Source organism: Triturus cristatus, chromosome 3_2, assembly GCF_964204655.1.
Source record: "Triturus cristatus chromosome 3_2, aTriCri1.1, whole genome shotgun sequence".
Lineage (NCBI taxonomy): Eukaryota > Metazoa > Chordata > Amphibia > Caudata > Salamandridae > Triturus > Triturus cristatus.
In genome coordinates, this window is record NC_140584.1 from 197,621,973 (window position 1) to 197,638,138 (window position 16,166).

The 16,166-nt window shown below is 43.2% G+C and overlaps 1 protein-coding gene across 3 annotated transcripts in view; it reads right to left on the reverse strand.

Annotated features, from left to right (window-relative positions):
- The window catches only part of PARP9 (poly(ADP-ribose) polymerase family member 9), an 828,079-nt gene that overhangs the window by 299,560 nt on the left and 512,353 nt on the right, over positions 1 to 16,166 (reverse strand). For all 3 annotated transcript variants that reach the window (XM_085647495.1, XM_085647496.1, XM_085647497.1), the window contains one exon: positions 1,590 to 1,970. In XM_085647495.1, the coding sequence (XP_085503621.1) occupies positions 1,590 to 1,970 (381 nt within the window). The remainder of the gene's footprint in view (positions 1 to 1,589; positions 1,971 to 16,166) is intronic.

Here is a 16,166-nt window from a genome sequence, read left to right on the forward strand (position 1 = left end):
GCCATAGACTGTTAGATGATTGGGCTGGTGGGGGAGATTGACCGAGGAGAACCCGTTGTGGCATGGGACTTTCCTGCGACAGGTGTCTGCACTGCCGGGGTTCTAAGACTAGGACCTTATAGGCTTTTCCACATTGGGGGGGGGGGCGTAATGAAGGGAACAGTTCTGAAATCCTTCCAACAATTGCAGGATGAATACCAACCGCATCCAATTGTACAAGTACTTACAGTTTTGGCATGCCTTATTTTAATGTATTCTGAACATTGAGGACTTGCCAGAGTTTAGCCCACTAGTGAGCAGGCTGCTGAGGAGGGATTTGGGTTCCCACAAGATTCGACAAATGTACCAGACCTTGGTAACACATAGCCACACCACCTTGACAGCGTTGCAGGAGGCTTGGAGGGAGACACAGAAGACTTTAACGATGATGACTGGACTGAGGCCTTTGGTGGCCCCCGTGGTGCCACTATATCTTCACGCCATTGTCTGATCCAATTTAAGTACCTGCATAGGGCCTATTATACTAGGCACCATCTATGGCGGATGGGTGTGATATCCTCCCCCGTGTGCCTCCAATGTGGCGTGGAGTAGGGGACCTTCTTTCACACGGTATGGAGTTGTACCGCACTGCAGCCCTTCTGGAGTGGTGTGACCTCTTGCTTGGCCAGGGTGTTGTCGTGGGAGGTTACTCTTGATCCCAAGCTTATTCTCCTTCACAGTACAAAGGAGATCGGAGGGAATCGATATAAACAACAACTTTTGGTTTTGGGGCTAACATTACCTAAACGAGACACCGCCCAGCATTGGAAGGCGGACTCTCCGCCTTCGGTGGGAGGATGAAAGACGGCCATGGACAGGTGCATGGGGATGGAGATTGCAGTCTTCCAGGCGAGGGGCTGCCCCCAGAAGCATGGTAGAATCTGGTAGTGGTGGGCAGATTATCAAGGCACTATGCTATCCCCTGTAAGGCCAGCTGAAGCCCTCATTGAGAAGGAGGTACAATCGTATGGTTCTGATATTTATTAGAGGGTCCTTATTTTTGTATGATACATGAGGCCATGGGTATAAAAAATGAACAGGGTTTGGGGTTGGTGTTGTGTTTGCGCTTGCTATACTGGGTTATGTAACATTGGTATCATCAAGACTTGTTGCAGTTATGTCTAGGCATTCATGCAAGGGCCACCCAGGCCTTGATGTACTGAAAACGTCAATAAAATGTGTTATTTAATTAAAAAACAGAACAGGTCTCTTTCCCAGAGGACAACCGTTGTGATGGATAGGCCACCATACCTTTCTAAGACCATGAGGGGTACGGATTTACTAGATAATTTTTTGTCTACCAATGGGTTATCTTGCAGTTAGAAATATGGTAACATTTATTTTTCATTTACCCGCTTCTTTATCTTTAATAATCCTTTATGGTAAAAATATTGTGTAAAAATAACATTTTGTCTTGCTTTTGTGTATTTATTAAAAATCAGTATGTAAAGTTATTGAATACTTCTGTGATTACTTTAACATTTTACACATGCAGGAACATATGATAAGCAGCTACATGTATGGTTCTTTTAAAAATATAATCACCTTACCTGCTAATTGCTCAAGGTGTCTCATCTGCTCCAATTCATATTGTTGTTGGACTTCATAAAGCCGCTTCTCTATCTGAAGGGCTGCCTTGATCACTGCAGGACCAAGACCTGTAATTCTGATATGAGCACTTCCGTTCTCCACAGTTTCCAATAAAGATATACTGGGATCAAGATTATTAACAAGCTCTTTGTGTTCTTGAGCTCCAAAGTAAATGAAATGGTTGTTTTTGATTGTAAGCCCATGCTGGTGCTCCTTCAGGGTGTGCTGAATCCACGCTTCTGCCTCATGTACATCAGTAAAGTTAATTCCACCAAGGTGGACTGTTGGTTTCGAAGATTTTGATTCAAACGTCCTACTGAAAGAACTTGCCATGGCAGACTCTGAGGAGAGAAAATCACTGTTTTCAACAACTGATAAGGTTTCATATATTTAAAAATATCCCTGAGAAACATATGCATGAAGCAACAAGAAAGCTACAGTGGAGTATTAAGTCACACTATTTCTATAACAAACTAAAGGACAGATGTACTAAGCCTTTTTTGCGTTTGCAAATTGACTAATTCGCAGAATTGACCCATTTGCGACTGCAAATAGGCATTCTGGTATGTATGAAACCCAAACTGCAATTCGGTAACACTGTACCAAATCGCAATTTGGGTTTGTAATCAAATACAGTTTCGGTTATTGGGAAAGGGAGTGTTTAGGGCGCACCTTCCAAATACTGAATCGGAATGGTATGTACTAATGTTTTGCAACCAAATTCTGGTCGCAAAACATTAATACTTTACCAACCACAAACGTGTAGTAGTAACCCATGTGCAAATGGGACAAAGTTTCTATAGGATCCCCCCCCCCCCCCTTCCCCTGTGTGAACATAAAAAAAAGTTTGTTTATGAGGAGGTATTGGTCCACAGGTCTACTCCATCTCCTTAAACAAAACAACAACAAAATCTTTTTAACCGCAGTCCCATTTCTTTTAAGGGAAATGGCCTGTATTTATATAAATAATATATATATATTTATTTTAAATTGCATTATTTAAAAGTAATCACAGACATGGTAGTGTGCTGACCGCAGCAGGCCACCATCCCTGTGATAGGTGCAATTCATAATGGGTAGCAATTTGCGACCTACCACATTTTTATTCATGAAGTAGGTTGAATTGCGACCCACTACGAATTGGTAATTTGCAAATAACCTATTAATACATAGGTCAGGTCAAGGTCAAAGTGCTTTATTTGGCCACTGAAACCATAAAAGCAAACATTTAAAAAAAGATATTTTATAAAAATACAATCAATTAATAAAAACCAAGATCACACAGATAAATATACTAAAAACAACTGTACAAATTAATAAAACAGCCAATGTTATTGTTTCCAGGGCCAAGTTTGTAAACAGCAAGGGATACAGTATATATGGTGCTGCAGTGCTGAAACATAAAACCAACTACTATGATCAATATAACATCAAAAGCACGTGATGACACATAATGATCCCTAGGAGCAACCTTCAAAAACAGACTAGCTACTGCAAGGACAGCTTCTTACTGTGTCTAATGGCCCCTATTAAAAAGGGCGCAACCTCAAAACAGACCATGGGAGAAGATAACATTTGAAGATATAATAGTACAGGCCTGACTTGGGCAAATTAACAGTTTCGAAGCAGCGGAAGTATAAACTTTCTACGCAGGGGGTAATAATACACACAAAAAAAATGTAGGGTGTGCTGTTCTGAGAAGTTGTCCATTGGACAAGGTTTTAATGTACCAGGTTTCGCATATTCTTTAGGGAATGTCAATAGTCAGGGGACCAAATTCAAATGGAATATAGTTAGCACAAAGCGATGATATGCATGCTAATGAGGAGTAAATACGGGTGTACCCGTTGGCTCAAACCCAGAGTGGGAAACCTTCTCACGTAGGGCTTGACTAACTCCTTCTCCTCCCTGAACCCTTGCCGTTTATTCAGGAACTGCTGTTTGATATGTCTGATGGCTACCTGTCCCAAGGGCCTGGGTTCAGGTACAGGTCCGGGCAGCCAAGCCATTTTGTCTGTTCCATTATATATTTTAGCCAAGGGATGTGTAACGCCCCCTCGAGCGCAGTACAATCCATGATTATAAGTTGATTTAGAGTAGGGGTAGGACAGGCCCAGATTCTCAAACAGTGCAACAATGGGGCTACCGCTATCAAGTCTGAGATATACCCCACCCCCAATTCCTCATGTAAGATGAATGCCGGAGTGGCGGCCGGGACTGCCAGGAGCTTGCACATAAATGTATTATCAGCCCCCAGGATGTCCCTCACAGCCTTGTAGCCCCAAGCATCACACCCATATGTGGCCATAGGGATACATTTTTCTTTATAGATCTTCAACAGGGCTGGGATAGGTTTTGACCCTAGTCTTTTTGAAAAATCCAGTGTAGCCCCAACCTCTCTGGCTAAGACGTTCTTTTTGTGAATTCTTTGTGCACACCAAGACCCTTGTTCATCGATTAGCACCCCTAAATATGAGAAAGTTGGCACTATAGTTAATTCAGCCCCCTTGCAAAAAAACTTAGCCTTGGCAGCCTTTTGGGGGCCTATTGACATGGTGTGTGATTTGGTAAAATTAGTGGTCAAATTGAGTGAATCCATAAAAACTATAAAACCATTTAAAAGTTGTTGGAGACCCACAGAGGTTCTGGCAAGTAGAACCACATCGTCAGCGTACAGGAGTGCGGGATCATCTTAGACCCAGCTCTAGGGATGTCTTTGCGGCTGGATAATAAAAAGTCCCCTAACTTGTTGATATACAGCGTGAACAACATGGGGGCCAAAATGCACCCCTGTCAAACCCCTCTCCTAACTGCCCAGGAATCCGTCAGGCCGCAATCTACGTTATATCTAACCGCGGCCGTAATGTTTTCATGGGCAGTATGTAAAAAAAACACCAATTCTATATCCAATACCATGTCTTGTAGGATCAACCATTATTTGGAACTGTTTACATGGTCAAATGCTGATGTTAGATCCATAAAAGCCATATGTAAAGTTCCCTTCTTAGCAATAGTGTACTTCCCAATCACTAGGTGCAGGTTAGGCATTGATCCAGCATCCCTTTACCCTGCCTAAAGCCATATTGTAGGTCTGAGATGACATTAAAATGATCAAGCTACACTGTTAAGTGATCCAATATCACTTTCCCCATGATTTTAGCTGCCAAATCTAAAAGCGAGATCGGTCTATAACAGGCGGGGTCATCTCTTGCGCCCTTTTTAAAAATGGGATAATAACAGCCATTGCCCATGAAGGGGGAAAGCCACAAGAACAGGCCGGGTTTAAAACTTGAGGCAATATCTTTGCCCAGACAACAGGATCAGCTTTGTACAGTATTGCGGGTACCCCGTCTGGACCCGGTGCTTTCCCTCCAGCTGTCGAATTGATGGCTTTGTGAACCTCGTCTTCACTAAAGTTAAGGGGAGTGCTGGCTAAGCCAATAACCATTTGTACCTCTGGCTCTTCTAGATTGACTCTGCTATAGATATTTTGAAAGTGCTGTACCCAGTGCTCAGCAGATATTGTACAGTCTATGTTAGAGTTGGGCGTATCAGAGAAATAAGGGCTATTAACCATGGTCCAGAACTTGGAGGTATCAGCCAAGACACTTGCTTGACTGAGGGCCTCCCAGGCCTGTTCTATAAACAACTTCTTCCTCTCAAAAACTGCAGACTTATAAGCCTTCTTACAGCTCCTGACTACTGCTTCATCCCTCGGGTTTTCTTTGAGAGCTTGCAATAGCTTCCTATGGGCAGCAGAATAGGTACCATAGAACCACCTCTTGGTCTTAGGATATCTTACCTTACTCTTAATGGTCAAGTTAGATGCTACCTGCACAGCTATTTTATCAAAAGCCTCTAAAATAGCTCTACCATGCGTACTGAGGTCCATACATGCTTGCATCTCTGTGGCACAGACAACATACAGGTTATCCAGGAAACTTTCCAGGGTAATCCTTTCCCACTTCAACCTACGTGCTTGGTCTTTAGTGCTGATGTTTGCGTTTGAGTTACAACTAGCCACTGCCCTTTTAGAGCGGGGGAGTAAAACAGCTCGAGTGTAAGAGGATTGTGATCGCTATGGCAATTCCAAGAGACGCTCAGTTTCTCCGCAGCCGAAACTAGGGGGTAGAAGAGCATGATATAATCAATAGTGCTAGAGCTACCTCTTCCTATATAAGTAGGGACCGATGCGGTCACCTCTGTTTGCTGTAGGCAGTGTAAATTATAGGCTGAAAGGAACCCTTCTATGAGAATACCTGAAGGTGAATGCTCAAAATGATTGATTAGTGGTGAGGAGTCCCCCTGATCCATCATAGAAATGCAATTAAAGCAGCATTGATGAGTGTTAAAATCCCCTAGAATTATTGTGTCTTTGTAAGCATGCTTGCCCTCCCTTTAATGTTCCCAAAATCCCTCTAGAGCTAGGAGATGTTCTATCTCATAAATTCTAGAGAAAGAATTATAAAAATTAACAACTAGCAGGGTAGGATGGTTCTTGACTAACAATTCCCTTGCTAACACGAGGTGATTGGCATTCTATCAATTTAATTCTACAGGAGAGTTTAAGTCAAAACATCAAGAGAAGACCCCCCCCGCTCTTCCCATATTTGAAGGGGTTGCATGATTACAAAATGAAGTGAAACCATCCAGAAAAAAACTGTCATTCAACTCCCAAGTTTCTTGTAGGGCAGTGGTGTGATACGATAGAAACTTTTCCAGAAATATGTTGTCCCTTTTTGACCTGAGACCAGCTATGTTCCACCAAAGTACCTTTGTACGAGACACACCAGAGTTATGAGATATAGATGAAGGGTTAGGTGGATAGGAAAGCATTGGTTCAGGGAAAGATTCAGGTAAGGCTGGATTGCTAGTGACCTGAGGTGGCAGCTTATTACCTTGCGTCTTTGCTTCCATTGGCTTTAGTCAATCATTTTCATCAAGTCCCTGTAGTCTTGCCAAAGGTTGAAAACAATTGGTCATAGGTAGAGCCAGTCCACATTTCCGATCAGAGCGGGCTTAACAGGTTCAAAGGGCAACTGCCATTGAAAATTAACAAAAGGCTTTTTCAAGGGGTAGAAAGACTGTAAAGAAACAATCCTAATAGTTGTTTTAATACTACTCCTATAATGGCATCCCACAAGCGCTTTCGTCTGCACAGGGTGCTTAAAGTTGACAATAACACAGTCCCACTCACGTTTTTCCTAGTCCTGTGGCCAATCCATCCCACTCCTCTGGCCATAATGATATCAGGAGATATATTTGGGCCATTTACCACATTATTGTTACACCAATGAGTAACCTTGTGAATAAGGTCCAGAGAAGTTTCCTTTGAGCCTTGTGATACTGAGGGAATCCCCACTAAAACGGTGGCTAGGGGGGCGGATTCTGGCAGTGGGTCGAGAATGAACTGACGTTCTGCTTTGGACATAATAGGTTTATGCAAAGTGCATAAATCTGATAGGCCCTCCTTGGATGTTCGTGGCGGATCTATTTGAACCACCAGAGCTGCAAGAGTAGGGTTTCCTAGGGTACAATTACTTTTGGGTCTACAGGACAATTCCTCATCCGGTAGATCTAAGTTACATGTCACCTGAGGTACGTGAGGTACTTGATTCGTATTGCCAGGCACAATACATGATGCTCCCTGCCCCCCAACCACTGTCTCTGGCCCCATGTAACAATTACTGCACGTGGGGAAAAAATAATTAAGTCTTGCATCAATCCCCTCTAACTTTTGTGTTATGGGTGCTATGAGATCTTTAGTCATTGACTCCAGTCTGGTGATGAGTGTGTCCAACAACAGTTCAAGGTTGGGCCTGACTGGCAGTGGAGACTTAGCCCGCGGTGACTTCCTCTGAACTCTATTACAGCCAGTTCTCTTCCTATTGGTGGGGGCACAATCTAAATTTAAATTTTCTCCTGTTGTCAATATGGCTGTAGACATACATGTGAACGTAGCTGGCTCAGCAGAGGGAACCCCCTTTAATGAGAGTACAGGTGCAGGTGGGTTAGGACGTCCCCGACACCTCTCCATTCTTGGCCACAGCAGAACCCTGAACAAGTTTCTCCATAAAAAGCATTCTCTCCTTCTCTCGGTCAGCGCCATCTCCTTCGTTATCACATTTGCAGCTTTAGTCAAAAAGGAGTCAATGGTCGCTACCGCGTTACCTCCTGGGGGCCCCCCTTGGCAGAAGGCCATTTTCCTTTTGACCATGGCTGAAGGTACAAGAGTCACAGGTCTTATATAGGCCAAGGCAGAGACCTCTTGGGGGTTCAGGAAAATGAGTAGCACACTCACTAAACTGAAAGGAGCTTATTGGCGATATATACCAGATAGGTCAAATATAAAAACTACAATAAAAGAAATAATTTTAGTACCTTAATCTTGACCTTGATAAGAGATTAGAGAAACCATATCCTGGTAGTTCAAGAACCAAAGGATTCCAAGGTGAAGCCAAGAGTTCTGGCCCAGCCCAGCCTCTGTCGGCCACAGACGGGCCCACCCTTGGCACGTGCGCGTCCCGTGCCGCAGAAGCCCTGGTGCAGTTGAAAGCGCCTCCTGGCTCGGTGACGTGGCGGCGTGTCTGACGCGATGCGAGGTGGCCGCAGTGCTGGCTGGGGGCTGGAGTTCCTCTCCCCCCGGTTGGTGGAAGTCAGTAGTAGGTTCCCCGTCGGTTCGTAAATTATCACACTGGTCACAAATTGAGACCAGTATTTTGCGACCAGTTGTACGTACATATGGCCTTCAATTGCCTTTCAGCCTTAACTGATGTAGTAGGGTAAAACGCACAAACATTATCGAAAGCTGGCAGCCAAGTGGTAAACCAAACCCAGAGTGCACAACCATCAAGCCCACAGGTTTCCGAGTTTAATCCAAAAACAACAATGGTGAAACAATTAGTCAAAACAAGAATGATGATCTTCAATTGCTTTATTGAAGTTGTGGTGATATCAGTAGTCAAAGTTCATGCTGAATGCTGCTCCACAATCGTAGCAACAGAATCTTACAATTCAATACTCATTGCGCATAAACAGTTGTGTCCAAAACCCAATGCATTTCGGAAAAAGCCCTGGTAGAGTTTCTTTAAGTGATTTTGTCAATCTGCTGATGAGCTTTTTGTAAGGCCTCTATAGACACCATTAACCAGACATCCTTTAACTAGAGTTATTGTTAGCTCCACTCAGAGTAGCTTTGCGTAAGTGGTAGGCATGGAGAGATGTAGGTTAATGTCACTGACTGCATTGTTAATCTGCAGACCCAATGAGAGATATGTTTCAATGATTATGCCTAGATTTCTAGCTTCAAAATATGTGGGGGCCAGGCTCTTGGGCCACGGAAAAGTATGCATGTCATGGTGAGGTCCTCCTAGTACCAGGATCCCTGTTTTCACTTCGTTAAGATAAGGTAATGTTAATGTATTCAGTATAATGTGTGGCCTAGGCATTCCTTGATGGGACTGATTTTCGAAATTTCGGTCCAGTTGGACAGGAATTTGAGTGAAGTCAGCGTACATCTGGAAATGTACCTAATGCAGTTCTAGGGCTGTGCAAATAGCAGCACATATATAATCAAAAATAATGGTGAGCAGGATAATCCAGGTGGGCAAGGCATATGTCATCCACCTTACTGAACACTCCTCTTATCCAATGAGCACTCAGTTTCTAGTAGGAGGCAGGAGCAGATTAATTTTGAGAGTATTCCACATACCCTGGCTAATTCTCTCGGTCTTTTCATTAAGTTCTTGTGATCCATGATATCAAAAGCTGCGGTCAAGGAGCATTAGGACTGTTTACTTCCTTCCATTCAGGGTGGATAGCAGATCATGTTCTCTATTCATTTACAATAGAAGTATGCTACCGCTGCCATAACTACACACTGCTCTTATTTTTAGGTCTGGCCTTGATGCAACTTTACCTGTCTCACCCTGCTAATATAATCTCAAAAATAAAATACAACGTATTAAAACTAATATTGGATATAGAAAACAGCTTTGATCAATCTTCTGCAACTACTGGTTTGTTATAGTGTCAATAAAAGGTTGGGTCAACCCAAAAGAAAGAGCTTCACTGAGAGTGTCTACCTTACTTTGGATCAGCCCACAGGATAAGCTATTGGTAATTGCACTATCAATTATGTTAAGATATAGCTTTTTGCCTGTGCCCAAGAGTACAGGGTTTGATGGAGCAGCGAAGGTTTGTGATGACTCCTCAGTCGCAAACTTTTTTTGTTAATTCGTTGGAAAGAAGTTAATGCTGATGATGTTGTTTCTGGAACTTCTACTTTCCAAAACTAATAGTAGCTAGGTGTTAAAGTGGTGGTTGCATTTTAAAACAGCTTATTTTGATTTCTTGCTTTTAGTAAGTCTAATAGTTTTTTTAAACAGCAATATCCTTTTAACTTGACTTAACTCTTCCATGGCAAATTTCAAAAGACTTGGGATGGTATATGCATCCTATAACAATTCATAACATCTGTGAGTTTTCCTACTAAGCAGTTGCAAATTCAGCACATTTTTAGTGTTAATGACATTGAAATATATATTTAATCTGCAAACATCATTATAAAATGTTGCTATAATGGTGCATAACATAATGTTGCTGTTTCTAACTGCTCCAAATTGTTTTGCTATACGCAGTGAGAGGTTTTCTTTTTTGGTTGTTGAGTATTGTATTGTAATTCAATTTATATAGAGCTTACTACCTCAGACGAGGCACCAAAGAACTTTACACCGGGCAGCACACTGCTCTGGGACCCAAGGTTGATGGTTAGTTCAGTGTTATTAGTTACTGCTTGTTATTTATTGGGATTAGTCACGAGCACTCAAAGCAAACCATTCCATGCAGTCATTCCAGTTTTTTATAGTGGACTAAAGTATTAGCGGTTGGTCGCAATAATTAGTCGGAGGGGTGAGCTCAAACACATGGTTGGTGGGATTAATACAGAAGTTAGTGGAGATTGGGTATTGTTAAGTTGCATACGTATAACTTTCAGCAGAGGGAGGAGAGACTGATCTTGTCATTGAGTTGTGGGAAATCTGCTGAAATATAGAATAGTCAAAGGAGCATGTATCAGAGTAGGTTGTGCACGCTCAGACAGAGAAGGCATGCAGAGAATTGAAGGGAAGAAGGAGAACACTTGAAAGAGAGAAGAAAAAAAGAGAGAAGTCAAACCAAAGTTTTAATTAAAGGCCAGTTTTTAATACCAGATTTAAGGAATGTAGTGAATATTTTTGAGACAGCATGCAGTTTGAAGATACAAAAATGTAAAAACATTATTTACTTGTGAAGATTGTGCTATAGTGGAAATTTTAATAGATACTTGAAACAGGTAAGCCAGCTCTCCATTGCTAGACTACTGCTAGACCACTGATCCACCCAGGTCAGTTGATCAGCTCAAGGGTTGAAAGAGAAAAATAATGGATGGACGCATATGTCGAGAAAATACATGGGAAATAATGTACACATTGAAAAAGAGATTCTGGCGTACATCCTCAGGTTTTACTCACAGTATTAATTACACAGCAGAGCGGGATACATTTAAATGTCTGTGGTATGCCTTGCCACCAGATGGAAGATGAGGACAGCTTCCCAAACAGTGGAAAAGTATTACATGCATTCCAGTGGCTGGAGGGCAGGGAATGCAAACACTGGTGTGAGTGAGGGGGTGGGGAAAGGGCTCTCTTTACAAATTCAATGTACACTTCGTTAGCAAACGGCTGCTGATTAGACTTCCTGAAGCTCTGCCCTTTTTAGGTCTCGCCCAGCGTGGCAGCACATGCACTGCAGGACTTTCAGAAGAGGGCTTGAAGCCCCGCCCCTCATTTCCATTGGCTGGTGTCACCGTTTATGCTAAACAGTGGCCTGCCATTGGAAATGAGGGTTTTGGGTTCACGCCCTTTCGCCTCCGATCCGGACTCGGTGGCCTGCTTTGCTGCTGTCGCAAAGCACTTTCTTATTTTTATGGGGCCATGTGTTTCTAATTAGAAACACATGGCCCCATAAAGACAACAGATCCCCATGCTCCGGCTGCAGCGCGGTCCTCTTTCACTTATTATATATCTGTATGCAATGACAGAAGCAGCAAAATAAAAGTTGTCGTACACAACCACCAGCAAGGCTCCGTTTAATGGCGCTGTGCGTCTTAATCTCCACGTCTGTCTAGCTGCAGGGTTGACTGTGACGTTACAACCAGAACTGCAGAATTTCGAATTTGAGAACCATGACTGTATCTCGGCGTGCTCAAAATCCTGTGATTCTGGGCACATCACTTCTCCCTGTGCCCCAAAACATGAATATGATCTTGTTTAATTTAACAGGTGCTCATGCACAGTGATCCAATATGTTTGTGTGGAGTTCGCGCTATATAAAACTGCAATAAACACTACTCCATCATGGTTTTACATTTGTTTTCATCTTATTGGTTGGCCTGCTGGGGTTGCTTTCCGTCCTGGCTAATTTTGCTTGTAGGAGCGTGCGTAGAGCTCTGGGCCTCTGAATTAACTGACCTGCACCAAAACGGACTCAGTGTCGCCGTTAGTTGTCCTAGTCCCCCACAGATGCAGGAGCACAGCCGGCTAGGGCACACTTTTACTGCCAGTGTTGTGTGTGCTGCGTGATCACGAGTGCGTCAGGAGCTGTGGTCCCTGCTGGGTTCCATCCTCCTACAGGTGAGAGCCAGGGCTTTAAGTGGGCCGGGTCCTGCCGGTGCTCTGGCAGTTCTATAAAGCAGTTGCCAAACCGGGTCTCTATCGGGCTCTCCATTTTTGCCCTCGGGGTGAAAAATAAATCTTACCTCTGCAGCAATGCCACTCGTCACTGCTTTTGAGGTAACTTCAAGGAGACTCGTTATAGTACTTTCAGTCTCATCATTTCAGAACGGAAGCATTATCAATGTTATATACAAGGAAGCCGTAGTTGTTGCTGATTTATCTCACACAAACAACAACCATTGGCAAAGCCAATAGCCCTGGCTTGCTGTAGGTGTAACGTTACTAGCTTTATCAGTATTATATATCTGTATGCATTGACAGAAGCAGCAAAATACAAGTTGTCGTACATGACCACCAGCAAGGCACCGTTTAATGGTGCTGTACGTCTCCATGTCTGTCCAGCTGCAGGGTTGACTGTGGCACTACAACCAGAACTGCAGAATTTGGAATTTGAGAACCATGATTGGATCTAGGCATGCTCAAAATCCTGTGATTCTGGGCACATCACTTCTCCCCGTGCCTCAAAACATGAATGTGATCTTGTGGAATTTAACCGGTGCTCATGCACAGTGATCTAATATCTTTGTGTGGAGTTTGCACTATATAAAACTGCAATAAACGCTACTCCATCATGGTTTTACATTTGTTTTCATCATGTTGGTTGGCCTGCTGGGGTTGCCTTCCGTCCTGGCTAATCTTGCCTGTAGTAGCGTGCGCAGAGCTCTGGGCCTCTGTGTGAACTGACCTGCACCAAAACTGACTCACTGTCGCCGTTAGTTGTCCTAGTCCCCCACAGATGCAGGGGCACAGCTGGCTAGGGCATGCTTTTACTGCCAGTGTTGTGTGTGCTGCGTGATCACGAGTGCGTCTGGAGCTGTGGTCACTGCTGGGTTCCAGCCTCCTACAGGTGACAGCCAGGGCTTTAAGTGGGCCGGGTCCGGCCAGTGCTCTGCAATGGCAGTTCTATAAAGCAGTTGCCAAACCGGGTCTCTATTGGGCTCTCCATTTTTGCCCTCGGTGTGAAAAAATAAATTGTTACCTCTGCAGCAGTGCCACTCGTCACTGCTTTTGAGGTAACTTCAAGGAGACTCGTTATAGTTCTTTCAGTCTCATCATTTCAGAACAGAAGCATTTTCAATGTTATATACAAGGAAGCAGTAGTTGTTGCTGATTTATCTTAAGCAAACAACAACCATTGGCAAAGCCAATAGCCCTGGCTTGCTGTAGGAGTAATGTTACTTGCTTTATCAGTATTATATATCTGTATGCAATGACAGAAGTAGCAAAATACAAGTTGTCGTACACGACCACCAGCAAAGCTCCGTTTAATTGCGCTGTGCGTCTTAATCTCCACGTCTGTCCAGCTGCAGGGTTGACTGTGGCGTTACAACCAGAACTGCAGAGTTTGGAATTTGAGAACCATAATTGAATCTCGACGTGCTCAATATCCTGTGATTCTGGGCACATCACTTCTCCCCGTGCCTCAAAACATGAATGTGATCATGCACAGTGATCCAATATCTTTGTGTGAAGTTCGCGCTATATAAAATTGCAATAAACGCTACTCCATCATGGTTTTACATTTGTTTTCATGTTGTTACTTAGAGGAGTCGAGCGAAATGCTGCGCATGGGCGGCCAGCTGTGCCATTTCTTTTCAATCTCCTAGTACTTGGGCCGGCTCCTCAGGCGTTTCTCCTGGCCCCAGGTGCACAAAAAACCTCTTGTGTGCTTGCGCAAGTAGCCGCTCTTCCTCACACTTTTCAGGTTACTGCTGCTGCACTTTGACTCCAGGGAGCACGTCAGCTGCCGATCCTCGCTGCACCCACTGCCGGAGTCTTTAATGGTGCACTTGTGTGTGCCCCCAACCTAGGCTAACAGAGGGCACCTTGGCCCCAGCACTGCAGCGGTTCGTATTCCTCGAAAGCGTTTGCCTAGAGGTTAACTGCAAACGTGAAGCACTTTTCAAACATTCACCACGCAGCACGCTGTTTATTTGCAGTCTGCACCCATTATTGTGTGCCACTGTGCTTATGTAAATTAACAAAGCAGTGCTTTCTTTTAGCTACATAAATAAAAACATTCCGATTTTGAAACGCAACGGTCACTTTATTTTCAGGCGCCATTTACGGGTGCTTTTTGTTGTACATATTTTGTGTTTAACGCGCTATTCATTTTTTTATAGCCTGTAAGGCTTATTTCTCAATGTTTCTCATTTTTGTGCTGGAATGAGGAGAAAATAACTTAATTGGCGTTAGTTCAACCCGATGCGCAGCGGCAGGGCTGTTTTAGAGGTCTCCCTTCTGTTGCTCTTACCCCCGCATCTGTGCTTTTATGGCTCTCTCGCCAGTGTGCCTCTCTGCTCCGTGCACTACCCCCACATGACGGATCTGGCATGCTGTCCTGCTCCTCTGTATTCTTTCTGCTCTGCCACACTTTTCACACACAACAGCTATTTATTTTCTCACATGAGCGCCTGCCGAGCTGGGCCTCTTTGCTTCGCTAGGTGGCTCTTTTCCATAAATGAGCTCCCAGCCGAGATTTATGGCTGCGTCTGCTACTCCACCCTCCTACGGTGAGCCATAAGACTTCACATGTAATGTCACCAGGGCAGTATCATAAACCCAGCAAACTAGCAGATCAAGACTTTGTATTTAGATTACTGTGCACTTTGTATGTCTGAGCTCTAATCCTATTTCAAGAAACATGTTTAGAGTTTGCATTTTTAAACATTTGAAATGCTGCTGAAGCTTTATTCATTAAATCTGCATTCGCCACCTAAATTATGGTTAATTTTAAACATTTGAAATGCTGCTGAAGCTTTATTCATTAAATCTGCATTCGCCACCTAAATTATGGTTAAAAAGTTATTTATTTTCCAAGTCATGAGCAGGGGATGGTTTAAAGTGCATGGATGGTTTAAACTGCATCCAGATTGTAATATCCCCTGAAACCCTTCATTTAAGTACTCTTTCTGGCAGCATCTCCAGGATCTGTGTTCATTTATTTTTTGGAAATGTTGTGGCGGGTTCTGTCTGGTAACTTTGCATCCAACAACTTACTAAGGCTACAACAGGCCCTGCAAACACATATAATTTTGACAGTCCTCCTGTAGCTGTTTTTACCGTAATTCATAAAGGATAATAAAGTACATTCAATATAGCCTTTGCACATACGTGCACATTAATCATTGCCACCTAATCACACTCTACTAAATACCAGATAAATACATCCCACATAAAACCACTATGCCACATAGCAACCATCCATACAAATACACTCCACACCATGCCACATAATTCCCATCAGCATAATTTCACTCAAAATACCACACAGTTCCACGCCACGCAATTCAGCTCCCCATATTTCCATTCTGCACCACATAATTCAACAAACCACATAATTCAAATCAACACACTTACACAACAAATGCATCCAATCCACACCTCAAAATTCAACATCATGTCACACAATTCAACAGCTCACCACATTATTAAATTCCACTACATACCACACCACAAAACAACATACCAATACACATATTTACACACCATAACACTCAATCCCATTCTACATAATTCCAGTTAATTTAATACCACACAATTACTATCCACATAATTCCACTAAACAAATACACACACACACTGTTCAACCCCACACAATTCCACAACTAACAAGTTCAATCCAATCCATATAATTAAACTCCACACTACAAACATCCACTCCATAAACAAAAGACATTGTCATTTACAACACCATTAACTCCAACTTTCACTAATGGGAGACCAATTGCATTGCAAATGATTGTGTTATTGTACTTTGTGGCA